Source organism: Hydractinia symbiolongicarpus, chromosome 13, assembly GCF_029227915.1.
Source record: "Hydractinia symbiolongicarpus strain clone_291-10 chromosome 13, HSymV2.1, whole genome shotgun sequence".
Taxonomy (NCBI): Eukaryota; Metazoa; Cnidaria; class Hydrozoa; order Anthoathecata; family Hydractiniidae; genus Hydractinia; species Hydractinia symbiolongicarpus.
Window position 1 is genome coordinate 8,528,985 of NC_079887.1, and position 22,722 is coordinate 8,551,706.

At 31.7% G+C, this 22,722-nt stretch overlaps 1 protein-coding gene across 2 annotated transcripts; it reads left to right on the forward strand.

Moving 5' to 3' along the window:
* Nucleotides 1–1,046: 1,046 nt before the first annotated feature.
* Nucleotides 1,047–22,669, forward strand: LOC130623699 (HEAT repeat-containing protein 6-like). Of its 2 annotated transcripts, XM_057439210.1 has the most exons (30): nucleotides 1,047–2,646; nucleotides 3,039–3,146; nucleotides 4,786–4,926; nucleotides 5,635–5,747; nucleotides 5,988–6,102; nucleotides 8,337–8,435; nucleotides 10,159–10,237; nucleotides 10,444–10,708; nucleotides 11,118–11,175; nucleotides 11,298–11,408; nucleotides 12,054–12,139; nucleotides 12,257–12,398; nucleotides 12,657–12,756; nucleotides 13,365–13,574; nucleotides 13,789–13,873; nucleotides 14,111–14,195; nucleotides 14,650–14,712; nucleotides 14,978–15,118; nucleotides 15,443–15,511; nucleotides 16,054–16,107; nucleotides 16,459–16,583; nucleotides 17,012–17,093; nucleotides 17,995–18,058; nucleotides 18,137–18,213; nucleotides 18,815–18,892; nucleotides 19,009–19,062; nucleotides 19,483–19,650; nucleotides 19,972–20,160; nucleotides 20,785–20,839; nucleotides 21,549–22,669. In XM_057439210.1, the coding sequence occupies exons 1-30, from the start codon at nucleotides 2,503–2,505 to the stop codon at nucleotides 21,653–21,655; spliced, it is 3,267 nt and encodes a 1,088-aa protein (XP_057295193.1). In that variant the 5' UTR covers nucleotides 1,047–2,502; the 3' UTR covers nucleotides 21,656–22,669. The 2 variants fall into 2 exon arrangements, with proteins under 2 accessions (XP_057295193.1, XP_057295194.1); XM_057439211.1 differs by lacking the exon at nucleotides 1,047–2,646 and having other exon boundaries at nucleotides 4,865–4,926.
* The last annotated feature ends 53 nt before the right edge of the window (nucleotides 22,670–22,722 follow it).

Sequence of the window (22,722 nt, forward strand, 5' to 3'; positions counted from 1 at the left end):
ATTCCGTCTCTCCTCATGCGTTGTGCAAGAGAAAAAAGGACCATGTAGATTGGCTAAGTATTGGCTAATTTTTTATTTGTGGATTTTTCAGAAAAACATACAGAAGACAGAGAATAGGTTTTTTTATGCATATATCACACTAGGGACAACGTCCATATTTATAATGTTACACCTGACAGAAATAGGGCAGAGATAGTAGATATGCCAAATTCTTGCCCCTAATAAGTTTTACGTGGTTGAATTCAGCAAGTATGAAGTCCCCACACAACGCTGCATCTGATTTGTTTTGGTTAGTTCCTACTGCTGACCTCTATGACTGCTAACCACTGGGTTTGCAGCTATTGGACCATATTTCTTTTATACATATTTTTTTTTAACTTGCGCAAACAAAATTATCGAAGCTTGAGGCACGTGGTATATGGTGTAGTTGCTTTTTTCATATTGATAAGTCTGCTATACACATAACATTATTGGTGGTGCAAGCCTATCAATAAGAAAATTACACCTGAGCAATAAATTGCTCCCCCAATGTTACAATAATTTAGACTGGGAGAACAATTTGAGTAAATAGAATAAGTTTATATATAAACCTATATTTTACGACAAAATCTTTTTTTATCTATTTTATCTTGTCTTTTTGTATGTTTTAATTTTTTTAATGCAAAATAACAAGAAAGTAACATTGATTTCCATGTGAGATGAATTGATATTGCTCAGCCAGACAACCTTTTTGTGAAATCGGGTGAAAAGTTTATGGCTCAGCTAGTTTTTCATTTCTTAGAATGGGGCGAGTCTGTGCGCGTGAGCAAGAGCAATCGCTCTCCCCTTAACTCTGATTCTGGGCCTCTTAAATTTTTTTTCATTATGTGTTTATATGTATTTTCAAAAATAATTCCATTTTTTTTTGGAATTATGAATTATGCCAAAGTGTTGCCAACACCTTTTTATGTGAAGTAGAATTCTTAAAAAATTTTTTCCTAAAAGAGGTTGTTATATACATGTTTTTAAAAGCTTTATGTGACTTTTTAGTTTATATTGTTATATTATTTTGTGTTTCCATTATTATTGTTATTAAATTCATCGCAATTATACAACATTCAAAATGGTTAACAAAATTCAAAGTTAGTACTTTTTTTTCTATATGTCACCGAAATTAATGACATCATCACCAAAATGCTGACGTCGTCAATTTTTTTCCACTAAATTCAGGCTTTGGCACACGCCTAAATCTTTTCAGGCCTGTGATTAATCGCATACCTGAAAAATAAATATTGAGTTTTGAAAATCAACCTATAAAATCTATTTTGTAGCGTGCAATGGCAGCCCTCGAAATAATTTTTGGAGACTCGTCAGACAAAATGTCTGCCACATTTCCGGTTCGGTCAGACATGTCCGTAGCTCGTTTTGACCTTTTGTCAGACACAATGTCCGATAGATTTCTGTCTTCGTCTGACACTTTTAAATCTCAGAATTATTGAATAGTTCTGGTCCTTTTAATCCACGAGCAAGCCTATTTATAGCTAACCTGACTATCCTAGCTAATTCACCGACTCCTGACTTAGTTAAAAGAACTATGTAGACTAAATCTCTTTTGCCTGGCTGCTACGTCGTTGGTAACCAGGTCTTACACAAGAAATCCAACCATGCGGTTCTTAACTAATACGGAGGTAACATTGATGGAGCACGGATAAAGCAGGTCTGCAAAACTGCACTTACAGGCGGAACAGACATTCTATCATGGATTTCATTGTGTATAATTTCTTCATTTGACAAAGCAATTGAAAACAATAGCAGGTCCAAATTTAATAGAGTTTTTTCTTTATGCAGCAAGTGTATTTTTATTTTTAATTAAACCATTTTAAAAACGAAACCCAAGCAAAGCATATTTTTGCCTATTTGCTTGTGATGATCTGAAAAATAAACGATAAATTTATGAAATAAATGTATAGTCATGCATATTATTTCGGACATGTAGAAAAGAAAGTGAAGATTGAGAGAGTCGCTATACGTAGACGCTCGATTATTGTGTTTGGGGTTGGCGATTCAAAACATCCGCCACTTTTCTACCGCAAAATGAATGCGCAACAAAGTTTAAGCTGGGAGCCCATAACGCACACATAACATCTTTTGCACATGTGTTTTACGTTGCAGACGTAACTTGATTTGCACATGCGAATCATTGCACACCTACTCAAATATTCCTGAAAAAGCTTAAAAAAATGCTACTCGTACCCATACTCAAGGTAGTTTTCGATTTTATCAGGTGGACGCTTATTTGAAGGGTGCTTAATAAGTGCTGGGCGCTTATTGAACTTAATTACGGTATGTAGTAGATAACCACCACCACTTATGGTATCGCTGTCATGTTTTACTGAAATTAGGTCTATTCTGTAATTTTCATGGTTTGTAACTGAAATTCCAAAGGAGAAGGAAAATGTGCGTGCCAAAACATTGCCCCAGGATGAATTAAACTTGAACCATGGTTCTTTATTTAGACAAAAAATGTCTTCCTCACCTATCAATCGTTTTTGTCGGTTGCCAACTCCATCATACGAGAAGATATATGCTGATGCTAATAGAATTCTTGATGATATTATATCCCAATGTCACACATACAGAAAGCCTAATCAAAGTTTTGACCCAAAGGTAACTTAGTGCCTTAAATCTAGTACATAGATTTATAGTATATTTATATTTAAATTTCTTAAAGAATATAAGAGGTGATTAATGGTATTAATTAATTTTTATTCATTTGGGCAAGAAAATCAGAAAGCTCTCTCATATTACATGCAGCTTTTTTTTTCAAATCAGTATTTTGTTATCATATTTAGTTAGGTTTAGTTAATTTAGTTATATAAATTTTTAAAGTTGTTAGTGATGACAAAGAACATTTTAGAAAGCCTATATATGTAAATATATTAAAATAAAAATTACAAATGACTTTTTTTAATCTTTTTTAAATCTTTTGTTGTTTTATGTTATAAATCCATAACACATCACATGAAGATTTTTGAGTGCAATAAGATCCTTTTTTTTAGGAAATGGTAGCATTCATATTACATGGATGTGAAATCCTTCAAAATGCCACTATTTTGTTACGAAGTAAATTTGCACAAGTTGTTAACATTAATCTTCCATTGATAAAGGTATGAAATAATCAATTTTTATCTATATTGTCTTTGACCGCTTCACTTATTATTAGGTCTAAGCCTGTGAAAGATTTCCAGAACCCTATATCTCTCATACAAGGCATTATAAGGCAATTTAATTAGTTGTTCTATGGGCAGTAAAGAATTTTTTTGGGTTGGTCAGTCAACAAAATAATAATTATATTATAAAGAAGATAAGGTGGGCACATGGAGAAAAAAAGGTTGTACTCACTAACTGAGAAAACCACGAAAAAAAATCATTTAATCATTGTTTTGTATGTTGGTTATTAAACATGACAACCTAAACGAGAAAAGGAAAGTAGGGCAATACTAAGTTAAATTTCTTTGTGTGTTTTTTTGCTTAAAAAAATTTGTATTATTATTAAAAAACTCACTTGATGAGTAGTCTCGAAAAAACCCTTATAATTTATCAATACCTTTATATATTCTTTTTTTGTTTTTCTTTTATTTTCTTAATAAAATACTTCTTTCATGGTGTTATTTTCGTGAGATGTTAATTTTCCAAAAAGAAAATATAATGAAATAAACACACCATTTTTTTCACCGTACGTTTTAAAATGGCTTCTTTTTCCGAACGCATGATAGCAGACTTCTCGTTTTTGCACCATTATATTCAGCATAAATTAAATTCAAAAAGGTGCCCGTTTTTTTTTTCTAAAAACGTTGTTATCAAATTATTTGTTATTATATATAATCATTTAAAAAAATGCATATTTTTTTCCTTATGTTGTCATAATTCGCTAATCAGTAATTTATACAAAAAAATTCGGAAACCTTTTGTGCATAATTTATTCAGCTTTCCATTACCGAAAATTTCATTGAGCCAATAGGAAGCTTTCGGAAAAAGAGACCACAAACGTAAAGGCATGTATGCGAATATTTACTAACAAAATATTTGTTTTTAAAGATTTTCATAGGTGTTATGAAAATGTGTGAACTGAGTATGCAGAAAGATGATAGTAGTGCGAACTTTTTCTTTATGCTGAATATGATGCATGCATGCGTTCAGAATTATTAATGGACAGAAGTCAGGGTTACAAGAGACAGCTCATATGCATACTCCTTAAGGCGGGGATACACGATCCAATTAATCAAATTCGACTAATCGAATTCGATGTATCGGATACCACCGCCTTTAACTTTGATTCTTTTTAATGATTCTTTATACGACAACATTTATATATATATATATATATATATTGATGGTGAAAGTAAACTATCTAAAGAATATTATTATGCCTATATTTATATGGAAATTCCATATCATGTATAATGTTTACAAAAAATATGCTCAACTCATTTTGCACAAATTTTCCCGAAGGTATGAAGGATATAACACCTCTGAAAAGGCTTTTTCCAGAAAAAAGGAATTTCCAAATATTTTCATGGAATATAAAATTGTCATTCGAAATATTTTTTTTTTCTATATGTCATGAATTTTTTTGCAAAAAACTTAAAAAAATTGTTTCCTTTATAGTAACCTTAATACTTTAGTATCACTAGTGTCGCAAGTGTCCAAGTGAATTAGAAGGCTGAATATATATCCTGTGATATTGCAATTTACAAGTTGAAAACTAAGCATAGATTGTAGTAAAGGATTTTTTTATTTTTTTAGAACTGTATAGATGAAAAGTGCCTTAATTGTTTAGTACTATTTCTCTGTCAGTCGCTTTCAAATATTAAATCTTCGTTAGTATCTGAATTCATAAAGGCATTGGCATTAACGTTGGCAGGAAATGGTCCATATCTTAACGAGGTAAATGAATATTTATACCAAATCCTTCTCATGAAATTTTATTAAAAAATTAATTGAAACATGCAAGTTATACGTATTTTTTTAAAAAAGAAAATACTTCTTTGATTGCTAGAAATTTCTACCCTGAAGCTGAATCTGCATTTACACAATCAAATTTTTTAAATCATATGATAGTGATCATATAAATACCTGTTACTACCTATTATCTATGTAACCAAAAACAAAGAAAATATTGCCATACTAAGTTCAAACACCTACTTTTAAGAATATCATAGACATAACCTTTGGCCATGCATTATAAAGAACTTTACATGATTCCAAAACCTGTTAAAATAAACTTATGATTGTTGTGTGTGTGGATGGCAATAATAAAAAATGGTTGCTTATTTTAAACATGTTGCCACTTCTCAATACTCCTTAATTCTCCCACCACCACCACTAAATATGTATAAATGTTATATTGATACAAAATAAGTTTTTCTTTACTTGGGGTATTACCTTAAAGTTTTCCTAAACTATTCTCAATTTCTTTAGAAAAATAATAAAAATGTCCTCCAATCTCCTCATTTTTTTGATAAAAATACTTTTGTCTGCTCATATAATCCAAAAAGTTCTCATTAAAAGTCCTCAAATCTGCTAACATTTGACCCTGTGAAAAACACTGAGTAGAGGAAATAGATGCTGGTACATCTTTTTGTGTCTTTTCAGGACTGTCTTTCACAGCTATTGGAAGAAGATGGCATAATTTGGTTGTATCTAAACCAAGAAGATTGGATTGTGAAGGGTTATGCCTTGCAATGTCTTGGAAGCATGTGCTTAAAGTATGATTTTATTTAAAACTTTTCATATTATATGCTAAGAAATATTATTACTGAGTGTTTGTGTTCATGGAAAGTTGTTTAAACCATGAAATGTACAGCATATCATGCTGGCCAGTGTAATTACTACATTAGTACTATTTTTTCATTAGGTACGAACAATTTCTGATTAGCAAATCAATTTTTTTTATAAAAGAAAGATTTGTTATTTGTTATGAATTTTGATGTATATTCTTTTTTTAGATCACAAAATAGTGATGTGATTGACAAGCAATATCTTCAGTTGTGTTATTCAAAATTATTAAACATGCTTCGTGTTTTACTCTCAAATGATGCGGGAGACATCAATCAGTTAAAGGTAAAGATAAATGGCAGACCTATTTTTGGAGAGAATTTCTTCTTCTCTTATCTAATAACAATTTTAAACTATAGCAAGTGAGATCAATATGTTATGTTGTTATAGTATTTGTCAGAAAGGAAAAATTATTATTTAAAATTTAAACTGTAACATACATGTAAAAGTGTCACTAATGCAGCTTTAAAATTTTTTCAAGAATGTAACTTTTCCCAATATTTAGATTTCTTAATTTTTCACATAACAGGAAAAAACTACATATGTTTTTATGTAATTGAATTTCCGCGCCCGAAGGCGTAGGAAATTCTTTAAAACCGTCGTTTTTTTCTTTCGGAGCATTTTTTGAGAAAAAATCGACCATGGGATTTCATTTTGCTCAGTTACAGATGTAAACTTCGTACCCAAGCTCCTTAACTACTGGGAAGTCTCGTATTGACGTTTCAGGCCAAAATTGGTATTTGTTTTCGACAAAATTTGGCACAGTTAACAAAAAGAGTATGCTGAACATAATGGTGACATAATAATTTTGATTTTTGTCACCTAAATGCTATTTTAGGCCAAAATTGGTCCAAAAATTAAAACCACTTCATTTTCGGCTAAATCTGGCACAGTTAACAAATAAAGTATGCTGAAAATGATGATGGTACAAAAGTTTGATTTTTTGTCACCTAAATGTCATTTCAGGCCAAAATTTATCCAAAAATTAAAACTGCTTTATTTTCGACAAAAATTGACACAGTTAATAAAAAAAGTATGCTAAAAATGATGGTCACATCAAAATTTTGATTTTTTGTCAACTAATGCCGTTTAAGACCATAAACGTTTCAATCGCAAGACTTTCAACCATGAATGATAGGCTGTATTTTTTGTTAGCAATTTCTTTTAAAATGTGAGTTTAATGACACGTTTCGATTTGTTTTTGATTTGTATGTCAGTGGTGTGCTTTATCTTCAGAGGTTCATGCACCAAACCCCTTCGAATGTTTGGCACTATAACACAACGAATTAGCAGGTTTTCATCAAATATTTTGGTAGAAATTCTTAGAGCCCCCCAGGGCTTCTTGTTTTATGTAATAAAAACATTCTTACATATCAAGAAAACAACATAGCATAAAAATTTTCACATTCCAAATTTCGTTTCTAGCAATGTTTCTTTTAAATCTCTCATAGCATTGTTAACACTGTCATGTACATTGGATATGTTTTAACCCTTTTGCCATATGCTATAAGGAAGCCAAAAAATCGATTTCTGACCTACTTTACTTAAACTGTAATAGAAATTTAACCACTGAAGATATATCAGCAAATGACCCCTTTTTTCTAATATAATAAGGTTTGAAAGAATTGAAAAATAAAATTAAAAAAGTTTTAATTGGACATGGCCAAAAACTGAATTTTCTTTTTTTAAAAAAAATCCGAAGTTTTGACTTTGAAGTGAAAAGTAAGTATAAAAGCAATTACTTTTCCTTCTCATTTAAGTTATATTTAATAGACAAACTATATTTTAATACAACAAAAAAAGATTGAAACAAAAATCTTCACCAGAGCCGGAAAAACTTGGGTTGGCATAAAAACGAAAAAAAATAAGAAAATAAAAAACCAGTAAGCGGTTATCTTGTAAAAAGTCAATATCAACATAAAACTACAATCAGGGACATAAATATGGGGCCAAACACCAAAAATACAAGTTCATTATGCAGAAACTATCCCCCTGCCCCCTATATCAATGTTTCAACGAAATTCAGTGCATGACACATAACAAAACATTGATAGTGGGAGGAAGGGGACTACAGTTGATATTTTCACTATTTTTGATGGTTTTTTGATGGCCACATTTTTTTCCTTGATTGTGGAAATAAAATGGCAGTAAATGATTCAATATTCATAAAATCAAGGGTTAGCGGGCGAAAAAGGGGGCCAAAAACACCCTCAAGGCGATGAGCCGCCCTACAGATCATTCATCATCTACGGTCAAATTTTATAAGCCGCTCTACGGGTCATATGTCGCGAAAGGGTTAAATAGAATTTTTATATCCTACTATTTATGAAAGAAAAATTATCCATTGACATTTTCAAACAAGTAATATGCATCTCAAGTACATATTTTGGAAGTGTGTTCCGTATACCATGTTACCTATACAATGGTATATATCTTTAATAAGAATAAAAATATTGTTAAAATGGCTAATAACATACATTATCTATTAAAAAGCCAGTGACACAAATTTTCTCTTCTAGCTTGTAAACATTGCTTTAAAGGCATTACAGAATGTATTATCAAGTATATCAATGAATGATGGTATTGTTGAACCTGAATTTGCAGTAGCTTTATTAAAGGTATCTAGTATAAACACTTTGTATCTTTTGTTGAAACACTTCCTGTCTGCACGGAGATAAAATTCTCAACAGGAGGTTAGGATAACTGCCTTGTCATTTTGCTAATAAAACTGATAGAAAAATTCTGTGCAAGGCCTAAGCACCACAATATTTCAGCGAGAGTCAAATAGCTTTAATAGATAACTGATAAAAATTTTTAATTTTTTGTTTTACCACCATTTTCACCCAATTCCAGACAAGAAAACATTTTTCTAATTGTATACATATTAAAAAAACCCAACATATAATCATGATAAAGCAGCTAGTTATGGAATTGTGACCCTAAATACATAAGTTAGCATCTAAAGGCTAAAATACATGGTAAGTTTAAACGGACTGTTTAAATGTAAGATAAAAAAAAAACTTACTGTGTAAACAGCAAAGATGTACAACTTTTTTCGGTTTTGTTTAAACTAAGATTTGAGCATATTTTTTTCAATTTCTAATCATAACTGCTTTTTTTTTCAACATTTACCCTACTGCTATAACAATACCCGAAACGGAATATTTACGTGTTTTTCTTTGGTTTCATTTTGAAAAGAGAGTTTTTTAAAAAAAGTTATACATTTTATCTTAACGTGTAGACAGGTATATTACGTCCAACAAAACTTATAAGTTTTTTTTACAACTAAACGGTCCGTTTAAACTTACCTTGTATTATAGCCTTAACACAGCAAAATAAAAGTTAAATGATTGGGCTTTTTGGCTGTTGCGCTGAAAATAGAATTCAATAAGACTACCAATGTTATGCTTCTATAGGATTAAGCCAAATTAAATTCAGATTTAATAAAAGAGGGTTTTTATTTTTTATTTTTTTTAAACTGCACAGAAAATCTTTTGGCTTTAACCCGCATGTTGTTTTGACTTTAAATGTATGCTTTTGTCAAGTTATACTAAAGAAGTGACGATCTTTCCAATAGTGAAACTATTTATTAATTTTTGAAAGGGAATGTTGACTTTATTCAAATAACTAACTTTTTTTCTGATCGACCTTTCACACCTTTAAATTAAATAGGAGTTGTTAGTGAATATTTTTAACACTTATATATCATCCTCTTGAGTATAATTTTTCAAAATACAAAAATCTTTTATTTTGCCTTTTCAAAAGACATGACCATCTGTGTTTTTCAAGAACAGAAAATACCTCAAATCTTTTATTTCTAAAAATGTCAAGTTATCATAAAACAAAAGAAGAAAAATTTCATAAAATTCAATTCTCCAGCAAAGAGGATACTGATTAAAAATCAAAGTTCTTATATGTAGGTTAGTACAGAGGGTGGATATATATACTGTGAATCTTCAGAACCAACTTCCTTTCTAAAGGACATCTTGCCCAGATACAGTGTTCTGATAAGCGACAGCTATTATTTGCTGATGCTTAAAATGCTGAGTTACAAGGGCTGAGGACACCAATAAAGATTCATACACAACTTTTCAAGCTCTCGTATGAAATTAAATTGTGTAAACTTGAAGAAATTGATTTTTCTTTAATTCAGTAACTGCTTTTACTATTTTATTTGTAAAATCCAACCATAATATGGCTACTCTATCATCTAACAGCAGCTCTAAAAGCATCCAGGCTTAGCCCATTTGTTGGAAAGTTTTGTTAAGTAATGTTTGTTCCTCTAGACCGATTACTCATTATAATTTATGACTTTCATAGTTTTTTTTTACCTTTATTTAGTTGTTTTTGTTGTATGGAACTCGAGATTATCGTGCAATTGTAGATAAACTGATGAAGGTATTGCCATCAAGAAAAACTGGTAAGTCCATCACATTTTTAAATATATTTAGGCTCGATTTGTGTAATCTATCTTAGCATGCCAGCTGTGCTCCTTTTGCCCAACATTTAACCTTTGTTTGGTATAAGGGTTAAAAAAATGTTAAATCCTTCAGGCTATTTCTTCTGTACCTGAGATTCAATTCAGTATCTGTATTTCAATCTGTGATAAAGTAATTTTAATTTTAGAGGACATTGAAAAGTCTGAAAAAATCTATCCCACAAAGCGTAAAGAAAAATCTGCCATGACAAAGAAAATTCATGCAAAGAAAAACAGGCGGAAAAAGAAAAAAAATCTGGGTGCAAATATTGACGAAGGTTTTGATAATACTTCTGAAGAACACTTTTCTAATTCCTATGGGTTTAATGCAAATTGGCGACAATCTGGTCAATCAGCTTCCAGTTCAGAGTCAGAGTACTCAGATTCAGAATCTGCACATCTAGATCAAAAGAAGTATGTAACATTTTGTTGTTATCAATCTTAGGGAAAATAAGGGTCCATGAAGATGGTTATAAATGTATGGTGACAAAATTAGTATTTACTTTATTTAATTCATAGAAGTACTTAAATATCATAAGAAGGTGTGATAACTGTATATAGATTACAAAAGCATTTTACATTTATCAGAGTGTTGCTTATCCTGAGAGAAAGTAAAAATATCCAAACATTGCATATACGTGATGCTTAATTCTACTAAATTGAACCGTTCTCTGTTCTGCACAACAAATATGGTAACTAAAGTCTTTTAAAACAGGTAAATAATGAAACTTAACAAAAGGGTAAAAAATTGATAAGACTATCAGCATATGAATTTGTAAAAGACTTCTTTCTTTTTATCTGCTGCACATGTATCTCTTTTTAGCTCAGTATTTTGCAAAATCCGTCAGAATGCAGCTACAACCATGCAGGAAATTCTTCATGTATGTATGTATGAATCTTGTGATTATGTTCTGAATTGAGCATTTTGGTTTAGGAATTATTAACTTGATATTTTGTATTTCTGGTCAAAATGGGAATGGTATCTTTGCGTCATTTGTTATAGTGTTGTGATCGTAGATCAAAATTTTCGTGTTGGCTAATCCTTTTACCAGACAGTATCTCAGAAAGTGAACCTTCACTACTCTCTTCTTTAGCCATGGAGCATTCGGCTAAGGTAAGTCAAAGTGTTAAATGTTTTATGGCGAAGCGTGGCGAAGTTATAAATAAGAATATAGCAAACATTATTTTAGATGGTACAGGTAGTACCATCTAAAATAATGTTTGCTATAAAAACAAAATAGTTTAATCATCACATTACATGTAATATTAGAACAAATTTCATAAAGTAATGGCTACTACTAGAGGATTTCTATTTTTCTCTTTATTAAAAAATAAAAAAAAAGGCTGGGCTTTAACAATTTCTGTGTCAGAGGCGATGTCATACAAAGCATGAAGTCCGAGACATTTTTTGCTGAAACATGGTACACATTGAGAAAATCTATCACAGGTCCACACCTTTTTGACTAATTTTGGCATTTGAGGTCAAGCTTTAGTACAGAAACATATGGCATAAATATTCTAAAAAAAAGTCTGTAAAAAGCTGTGGATAAGATTAACATTTCCTGCGTGATCTAGAATTTCTTTTGGATACATAATCAGCTCTCCTGCAAAGTGTTCAGAGCAAAAATACATTATAACCCATTATCACTGATGACATCAAGGCCATTAAATATATCTTTATATAAAGCTCCTTACAATCTTTGCTACTTACTTTAATATTTTCATGTGCTCAATTTATCTACAGTTGTTTTGATTGTAGATTCGAACTGCTGTTCTGTTGGCGATGATGGAAGTTATAGATGGTTCTAAAGGATTTTTAGATTCTGCTGTCAATGCTGGACCACGGTAAACTTGTTGTTTTTGTGTTGTACTGTACTGTAAAACTACTGCAAACTAAGTAAATGGAATGTGAAGCAGATAATATTTTATTAGAAGAATTATTTGAAGTAAAATTTTTTTAAGGGTTCCACCTACAACATCGTCAGGGCGACCATACACTCCCTTCTCAATGAGGTTGAACCATTCGCTCTATACATTACATGAAACTCTACTTACAACATTACAACGCGAAACATTGGACCTGTCAAAAGACAAAGTTGTTAAGGTAATGACGACTTTTCCTAAAAAAGGGTCTCTAATGTTAACTATTGGGGTAAGTGCGTGTTTTAGAGGCAAAAGAAAATATCTATATGGTTCATTAGGTAAACCAATTTTTTTTCTTCTAGAACAATTTCCAAACAACCTAATCTCCATACGTGTCCATTTGTGCAGCGGTTTTTGCTTAGCTGAATATTTTCAAGATTGAGATTTTGTCCATTCTGTTCGCCAAGAGAGTTTAATGTTTTGTATTTGTTTGTTTTAGTGTATAACATTGTTGATGTTGAACGCACCGTATCGTAAAATTGGTGTTGACTATTTGCCTGATATTGTAGCAGCAGTGTGTGGGCTTTTACATTCAAATGGTTAGCTTTGTTTATTCTTGTTCTCTTTATTTTCTTTAACAGATTACGAGGAACCGTTTTTTTCACACACTGGGTTGTCATTTAAATCAACTAAATGACTAGATCCTATTCGTTTTGTAATTTTATTGGGTTTAACTCAGCCCTGAGTTAATCAGCTCTTAATTTTTTTGTATTTTCGTAATTTAGTGAGCTTGATTTATTAACTGTTCAATTTTTTTCTGTTACATGCAAATCAGCTGCAAATAAAATGTATTTATACAATGGTAACAATATTGTCTGTGTGTACTTTTGTAGATGCCATATTTAATTACGTTTTCCAGATGACTTTTATTTGGGACTTTAAGAGAAAATAATAAGGACTAATTCCCTGCTTACTTTGTTTTCTGCAAAACTGTGGTGGATGCTGTTATTTTTCTGCCTCTAATACACCATTTACGAACATGCAAGTGATGCAACTGGAAACGCAGCTAACCGTTATTAGACGAAACGCACACGCTGAAATGTTTTTTGACATGCATGCTTTTAAACTGCGGTTTCTTGTTTTATTTTAATATTAGGGATTGCAGAAACGCTTTTAATGATCTGTCCGCAATTTCCTTTGCATTTAGAAATCACCTTGTGTCAATCAGTACTAACATGTCTGGCTGCATGTATGTCTGTTCAACCTGACAACTCGAAAGTCTTACAGTTGTTACAACGAAGCTCCTTACCAACAAACACAATACTTGCCAACAGTCAGTCGTCTACTGGTGATTCTTCAAAGGAACCATCCTGGCTTGTTTTGCATTGCATTCAACGACTTACATGTGCTACTCAGGGTAACGCATGCTTCTCATTGTAAAAAAAAAATTAAATTATGTTAATGATGAACACAGCCTGTTTTACTTCCCCTCTTTGTGTATCATGTGTCAATAAACTTAAAAAATGTAATGCCTAATTCTATATCTAGTTCAAATCTTTAGTATTTTTATTTTAATGCAGGTCTTGTTGTTTGTGTTTAAATATTATATTACAAAATGTCCTAATTTATAGACAGTGCAAGAGAATTACGATTGTCATCTGAGTATATCCAATTACTAACTGTCGTTTTAAGGTGTCATCCAAGTTTGATTGATAAGTGAGTGGATTTTTTGCCTGTAATTAAAATATATGTCTGTTGGTTACAGATAAATCTCAGTGATGGACTTCTTGTTTTTGTCGCTTCAGTAGGGAAGCAAAATTAAATAAGCAAAATTTAAGCAACAGAAATTAAACTGCTGAATGTAAACTTAAAATCATTTGACCAGTGGCTTCATTAGTACTCCTCACTAATGCTCACAAATAAAGTTCTTTTTCTTTTTTCTATCTCATTTAGAAACCAACGTGAAAAAATTGTCAACATGTGCATAAATGTATTTATGTTTTCAACAGATCAATCTATAAGCGTGCATGCAATCAAAGTAAGATAATTACCATAATAAATCCTCTAACAAATTTCCTTTCGTCCTTTCAATAAGCACAGCCTCCTCTAAAAGGTGAATTCTTATATAGTGCTTTGCCCTTTAAATGTCCCTCTAAAGTGGGACATTTATTAGATAGCTGTGTTTATTTTAATACACATTAAAATTACACTTTTTTGTGACTATTCATAAAGTGATACCTAAACATAAAACTGCCGTAAATTTTACATAGATGGAAAAAATGTTAAGCGCTTTTCCTAGGAGGTACAAAAACGTTTAATAAAGGATTTGCGACACTTATATTCTAATACTTGCTGTGAATCAATGCTTGTAGTAGCGATGGTTAAATTTAGATAGGTTTTTTTGATGGGTTATTTTTTTACAGGCTTACAACTAGTTTACTAAAATGTAAGAGGACTAAAAAAAATAAAAGTTTCTTTCTTTCTTGTGACAGATGTTGGAAGAATTTGCTAAATTCTATCAAGGTAGTTTTCACTCAACAAAAGATGACATAGAGGTATGTGAAGTTGCTACTATATTTCCTTTAATTTCGAAAATCATAACCTTAATTACTTTGAAATAATGTTATTTACATTAAGCATAACCGTAGTTGTAAATGTCATAAACAGTAGATGTAGAAAATAACGTCTTTACGAAGCTCAGGCGTTAAAAAGATAACGGCGACATCAGCAGCAACAGATATCTCTGTCCTTTCTGATGTATGGTGTGGACAATTGCTTTTAGGGGTGATTCTACCTTGATATTTCTCTCAAATTGTTTAGGGTACGTCATTTTGGAGGAGAATGCTGGGTGGTGCAATTCCTCAATATTTACACGTGGAGCCAAAGAAGTCTGTCAAAGGACAAGCAGCTATTTGTGATTGGATGTCAAACATTGGATCGCATTTTTTTTCTGTCATGAAGGTAATTTATCAGTTAAATAAAAAAGATTAGGAAAAAAATGATGGAGTCATAAATTTTAAATGGTTTGCCAGTGTTGGAAATTTCGATTAAAACTATTGACTTAGCCTGTAACACCAAGAATACAAAGAGAGTAAGTCAGAATCTCGCGTTTTGGTCCTATAAATTAAGCCTGAGTGTGTGTATTGTATAGATTTTTGCACAAAGTAATACTAGACTCCTTTGACCACGTATTTTTGTTTATTTTACAGTTTAGTGTGAAAGGATCAAAGAAAAAAAAATGCTAATTACAGGACTTTTATGTTTCCCATCCAATTTAAATTTTAGAGCCCAGAGCAAATATTTATCAAAACAATATTAGTTGGATTGTCTTCGAGTGAAGAGACAATACTAGTGGTAAGTGAAAGCCTTCCTACTTCTCAAGGAAACAAAGAGACGTATCTTGGAGGACTGATAAGGCTGAAAGAACTCTTTTGTATAGTCCGGAGCAAATATTTATCAAAACGATATTAATTGGGTTGTCTTCGAGTGAAGAGACAATACTAGTGGTAGGTGAAAGCCTTCCTACTTCTCAAGGTAACACAGAGACGTATCTTGGAGGACTGATAAGGCTGAAGGAGCACTTTTGTATAGTCCGGAGCAAATATTTATCAAAACGATATTAGTTGGGTTGTCTTCGAGTGAAGAGACAGTACTAGTGGTAGGTGAAAGCCTTCCTACTTCTCAAGGTAACAAAGAGACGTATCTTGGAGGACTGATAAGGCTGAAAGAGCACTTTTGTATAAGTGAGAAATAATTTATGTTTAACGATGTTGATACGAAAAATGGGAATACTTTATACTTTCAAGTCACCGAAAAGATGTGATTTGAATAGGACGCATTATCTATTTATGTTTGTATACAAGCAAAAGTTGCTTGACTTTCCAATCTTCATTTAGGCTGCTGCAGTGAGGGCTTTAGGTGTTATTATTGATTATGAATGTATGAAAGACGTAAGTGTGTTAGTTGGTTTATTGCTAATTTATATCAAAGTTTTTTGTAGATGCATGTGTATATTAATAAGTTTTGAGTTTCTTGTATGTTATGTGTACGGCGTTATGGCGACACCACTCGCTAAGAGAAGCAAAAATGACCAGGAAAAACATGATAGTCCACTCCTCCAAGGCACACATACAAATTTTGCCTCCCACCCTTTGTAAATCTTCAATGAATGCGTAAAAAATGCTCAGATTATAGGGTTTTACAACATAAATTTCAGTAAGGAGAAATTTGATTAACTTTATTTTTTAACTAGTCTCTGTGTTCAGTTATTGTTTTGTTCTTTAAAATTCCTGTCTTGATAGGACGTTTGGTTTGTTGTTGATGTAACACGGTCGATTCTAAATCAATTGGACAACCCTTCAGTGAACATTCGATTAAAAGCGGCTTGGTCACTGGCTAATCTTTGTGATTTTATCGCTAAAAATGGGTAGGTTGAACAAAAGTGTGAGTAGAACACTGCAGTCTTACAATACGTGGGAATTAGTGTGGTTTGGAAGTATTTGTGAAGAAAATAAGGGGTGCATACAGTTCCTTTTTTATTGCTTTACAAAAGTATGTGGGAAAAGGGTAAAGTGAGAATTTATATTTTTTGGCAATACTAAAAGCAAATGGAGTGATAATGTTACAATCTTGTAGAAAAGGTCGAGAAAATAAGTTTTTTGTGACATGGGTGGGTTTGCAGTGTCATGAAAAATTCTCTCACTAGTTCGAGTATTTATGTTGCCAATATTCTCAAAGTTGTAAATTTGCATTTCTTTTTTCGGGAATAAAAAATAAAATAAAAAACAAAAACAAAACAAAACATACACACATATTATAATTTTTTTATTTTTTACTTTTTTATTTTATTTTTAGATTTTTGGAGAAGGAATACCCTGAATCGTTGATCTTGAATTTATTTGATTACTCGACAAAAGCATCTTTAGATAATGAAAAGGTAGATGTTTACGCTATACGCATGTAATCTAATGGCTAAAATACACTGTAAGTTTAAACGGACCGTTTAAATGTAACATAAAAAAACTTACCGTGTAAACAGCAAAGATGTACAACTTTTTTCGGTTTTATAAGTTTTTTTAAAAGTTGGACATGTTCAACTTTTGCTAAGTTTTTTCTATTGAAATTAACAGAATGATTAATGAGCTATTGTTTAAACTAAAGATTTGAGCATATTTTTTTTCGGTTTCTAATCACAACCGCCTTTTTCTTCTACTATTTTACCTGCTGCTGCTATAACAAAACGTGTGTTTTTTTTTTGTTTGTTTTTTTTTGTTTTTTTTTTTTTTTTGGTATTCAATCTGAAAAGAGAGTTTTTAAAAAAACTTATACATTTTATCTCAACGTATAGACAGGTTATTGTCTGCAACTAAACTCTTACAAGTTTTTTTCTTACAACTAAAAGGTCCGTTTAAAATTCCCGTGTATTTAAAGCCTTTACACCATGTTCTTAAAATTGGCAGGAGTTTGTTACTTTGTTCAAAGCTTTATACAAAACGAATTGTGCGGCGCAGAGTCAGGGAACATCCTTTTTCCCCAAAAAACTCCAAAACTTCTAAATGAGACGACGACGTTTTTCCAAGCACTGTTTTTTAATTATTTTGATTTTGCAATTTTTATTACGTAAAAGGTATTGGTGTAAAACCTTTTTTTTCATCAAACTTTGCATTTAAAACGACGAAGTTGGTAAGTCTTTGAAACCATATAAATAACGCAGCAATTTCGATTATGATGCTAGTTTTCAATTACGAAGATTTGTATCTAGGTGGAAAATATTTGAATCTTTCGTGGACAAGGGAATTTCTTAAATATTTCATTTATTAACACATGTTCTGTTTCAGGTCAGTTCAAACGGAGTCAGGGCGCTTGGAAACTTGTTGAAGTCGTTTCCTGCAAAACTTTTTGGTGAGAAATTGAAATATTAAACATTCTCTGTTGTTAGTTCATTTCTCGTTGAAAAATCGTTTAATTTCATTTCTCTAGAAAAAGAAAACTTTCAAGAGAAAATTGAGAAAGCCGTCAAAGCGTTAATACAAGCAATTCAGACAGGTTCGATGAAGGTTTGTGAAATGCTTGTTTGTATTCTAATCGCGTGTGTGTGTTTTCTAATCCCTTAAATGGGACCTTAAGAAAAGAATAAAGAGCTTCCACTACAAAGTTCTTATTTGACCTCAAGTGTGTAATTTAATAGTGGACCTTTTGCTGCCCATCGTCTGAGAATTCTGTTATTTCCCACCAAAAAATTGCGAGCAGGATTGTAGCTGTATTGGTAAAGTTTGTGTAGCTAGTGTGGAGTATTTACAAATTGGAAAAGTATTTCAAAGGGCTTGCAAGATTCATTTAATTCAATCAGAAAATACAGCTGTATTTTCAAGATCATTGTTCAAGATCAAAACAACCTAAGAAATTTCATGGTTTATGAATTCGTAAGAATTAAAATTATGAGTTTTATAATTATCAGTTTTTCTGTTATTTTATTCATTCATTCGTTCTATAAATCATTCATTCATTCATTTCTTCTTTAAATCATCCATTCATTCATTCATTCGTTCTTGAAATCATTTATTTATTTGGTCTTTAAATCATTTGTTCGTTCTTTAAATCCTTTATTCATTCATTCCTTTTTTTAAATCTTTATATACAAAGTTTTTTTTCACTTAGACTCGTTGGAATGCATGTTACGCATGCAGATATATGTTTGAGAATTCTGACTGTCCTGTAGGTAAAGCAGAATGGACGGTAAGTAGAGTATGTTCTATAACGAAATGTGAAGCGTGAAATATTTTTATTGTCGGTTCAGCATAACTATATACCTCTACGATATTTTAAAGTTTTTATCAATTTTTTTTTCTTAGGAAGATCTATACAGTTGCTTGTTAGAAGCGTTGAGCGACTGCAAAAATTTCAAGGTATCCAAATTTAAGATTACTTCTGTAGTTTATTATTTTTGTTATTTACTCAAAATAAAATTAAGGCTAAAAAAGTTTTCATACAAAAAATCTTTAAAGTAACTATCAGGCCATTCTTATATGATTCTTCGTTTAATTAGCCATGTTTCATATCCGAAATCAATTCGATACACTTCGTGTTTTTCTGAAAATTCATATTCCTCTTTATCATGGTTCTAAGCTTTTTATGCTGTAGACAAATGTTTTGTCTGGCTTGTGTAATAGGTATTCAAATGTTTTGTGAGGTACAATTTCTGGGGGGAAAATTCAGCGAAATTAAACATGGCTACGCTTTCAAAATCCTGGCTACATGAAAGCTGCATTATGTTGCTGCTTTATAGAACAATATAAAGTCGAGAATGTATTTCTCTTTTCATGCAGGTTCGCATCAGTGCAGCTGCCGCCCTATGTTCACCAACAAAAAGAAGTTGCTATGGTGATGACAAGCTGTTTGCTCGTTTATGGAAAGAAACTTTAATAGCGTTAGATAAATCGGAAGAATTGGCAGACTTTACAGAATTTAAACATAAGGAAACACTCCAGGACCAAGTATGAGACAAGTATTCTCTGCCTATAAAATTTCTTTAGAGCGTGCTTCCACGATGCAAAAGTGGGGGATGGTTCCAACTTTATGTTGCTCAGTTGGATTAATTCAACCAATTTCGTTTTTTAAGTGGAAACTCACCTTTAAAATAATATTCATGTGACTTGTAAATGTTTCATTCTTCTTATCGACGTATAGAGAGTTTTATGGTGTTAATAATTATAACTAACTTTCAAAGGATAAACGAGACTATTTTTGCCTCGGTTTACAATTTTACTGCGATCAAGATATCCTGCGTAGGTTTTTCTATTACGAGTTTGTTTTAGTCCATTATACTTCTGCTGCATTTGTTGGCAGTGGCTACATTAGAAGATTTATCCAGTTTCCGCCAAGATGTGCAAAAATATCACAAAGTGTTTTTAACTCATTGCAAAAAATGTGTGGCCAAGGTTGAAGTTTTGGGCAGCTCTCCGTCAGAATTCGGAAACAAATCAACAAAGATGGAGGAAGGGACGGTAGGTTTGACCTTTTTTTCATTTTCTTTTTTTCTTTTCTTATCTTAATGCTGCTTTCCCAATGTCGCTGTTTCTCTTCTCGACTTAAACTTCTCGACTTGTTTTATTTATATTTATTAACGACGATTTTAGCCATCAGCCATCAGCAATATAAAAATGTTTACCAAAAAAAGTATTTATTTTGTGTTTGTGAACAGAACTAATTTTTATGCATTCTTGTAAATACATAAAATATATTCGAAAATTTGTTTGCGCGTTACTACACTTTTAAATCAATGTTTTTAAAAAGCCATTTTGAAATATGTCCTAGAAATAAACTTTCGCTTAGAATGAGATTTCCGAAAAAAGATCACTTTTCTCTAGTTTATCGTTTAATCTTTAAACACATCGCGCACCAAATTTTTATTTTACAGAAGAATGCATTTCTGCAGGGAAGAGAATTCTTTCGCGGGAATGAACTCAGGTTTTTCAATTCTCGAAAAAAACTTGCAAAAGGAAAGAAACCTTTGTTGGGGACATGTTTCATTGATTTTCCTCGTACCTTCGGAAATTGCTTGTTTTTAGTTTTCTTTGTTTCTTTTTTTGTTGTGGTTTACCACCATGGCAAACAACTCATTTCTTTAGAATCCAGTTATAAATGAAATAACAGAAGATGAGAAAGATAAAAGAAACGAAATATGTACGTTTTTCAATTAGTTTCTATGATGTTGTAACAGAGGGAGATACATTGTGGATTGACGAAGTCTAATAAGCATAGCTTTAAAATGTTGAAGTAGGGCGTGTTTATACATTCAAAAGTGATTTACAACTAACTCCCGCTGTTTTGGTTTTGACTGAAGTAATTTCTCAGCAAATAAAAAAGCATGCTGATAACGCCCTTGATTTTTCGGCATGTGATACTGTTTTAGGCTGTTAAGATTAGTTCAAATAAAAACTGAGATAGTGTAGTGGTAGCGCATTCGGCTTCTAATCAAAAGGTTTTAGGTTCGAGTCCCCACTCCGACGCACTTTAAATGCAGTGTTGTCATCCCATTTGTTGCCATCTACTGACCGCCAATCGGCTTGCGTGGCAGGCAAGCAAGTTAGAGCACTATACGCATCTCTCTAGCGGTAATGTAACAGTTACAGTCGGAGGGGAGAAAGAGCCAGCCGTTAGGATGAAATCTCTAAGGACGTTAAAACTTCCCGTTACTTATTTACAAAAATCTTCGAAGCTTCAGAGATGAATTATATTCTTATTCTCTTGTAAGTATTGCGTATAAACACACAACAACATTAATATCGTGGCATTTAGAAAGAAAATAATGGGTTATTTACTTACTTAAGATACCATGTTGTCATCGTGTAAACAGTGCACCAATTAATGTATTTGTTTATTTACCTTACAGCTCAACATATCGGCGTGATGAAAAAGAACTTATGTGCGATTATTGATATAGACAAAAATACACTTACGATGGATATAATAAGAACGGCGCTACATTTAAACACGTAGCGAAGATAGTGCAATTAATTTTCGCCAGTTTTCGTCAGGTTCGCGAAAATTAATTCCCCTAGGATAAGTATATATCTAGAGTTCTCTATTTTATATAGTTTAATTTTAAGTTCGAGTGAGGGAGGTCTAAAATCATTATTAATGCTTTAATAAAATCCCGGAAGTTTTTTTTATTTTTCGAGATTGCTTAAATGATGAAAATTCTAATAACGCCTTACTAAAGTAATGGGCCTAAATTAAAGGACGAGCGTTCATTGCATTTTTAATATTTAAGCATTTTATCAGAGCATTTGCGATACTTGCGTTTCTCCGTAATGGATACTTGTGTACATATTTAGGTTTACTTGGGTTAACAAAATTCTTTCTGTTTTCTTTAATTATCAGAGTTCCTGTTCCAGCGTTCAAATTAAGTTCTCCTTTTGTTTTCTTCCTGCAGTCTCTATTACTTCTTAATTTGAATTTTACAAAGGATTTTTAAAATTCTCCATACCTTGAGTGCAGAATTTTCACAGACAGAAACAGTAACAAATAAAAAAAAATTTGTATCTTTCAAAATTTTCCGAAGGATCCATAAGATTTTGCAAGCATTAAACTTCGCGAACTGAGCAAAATTCCCAGAAATTATGCCGCGAAAGTTTTTGCACTTAAAGTAATGCCTTTTGTAATTATATACTTTTAAAAGCGAAAGATAAATATACTGCTCTAGAAGTTTTTGTGTTTTTTTTTTCATTTAATTGCATTGTAATGTGAGTTCCCACGAGATTGTACATTAGAAACCAGGAAAACCATTCCCCAAAATTAACACAAAGCTACCAAACCATTGATTATTATTTTTTTTTTTTTCATGTAATTGTATTGTAATGTGAGTTCCCACGAGGTTGTACATTAGAAACCAAGAAAACCATTCCCCAAAATTAACACAAAGCTACCAAACCATTGATTATTATTTTTTTTTTTCATGTAATTGTATTGTAATGTGAGTTCCCACGAGGTTGTACATTAGAAACCAAGAAAACCATTCCACAAAATTAACACAAAGCTACCAAACCATTGATTATTTTTTTATT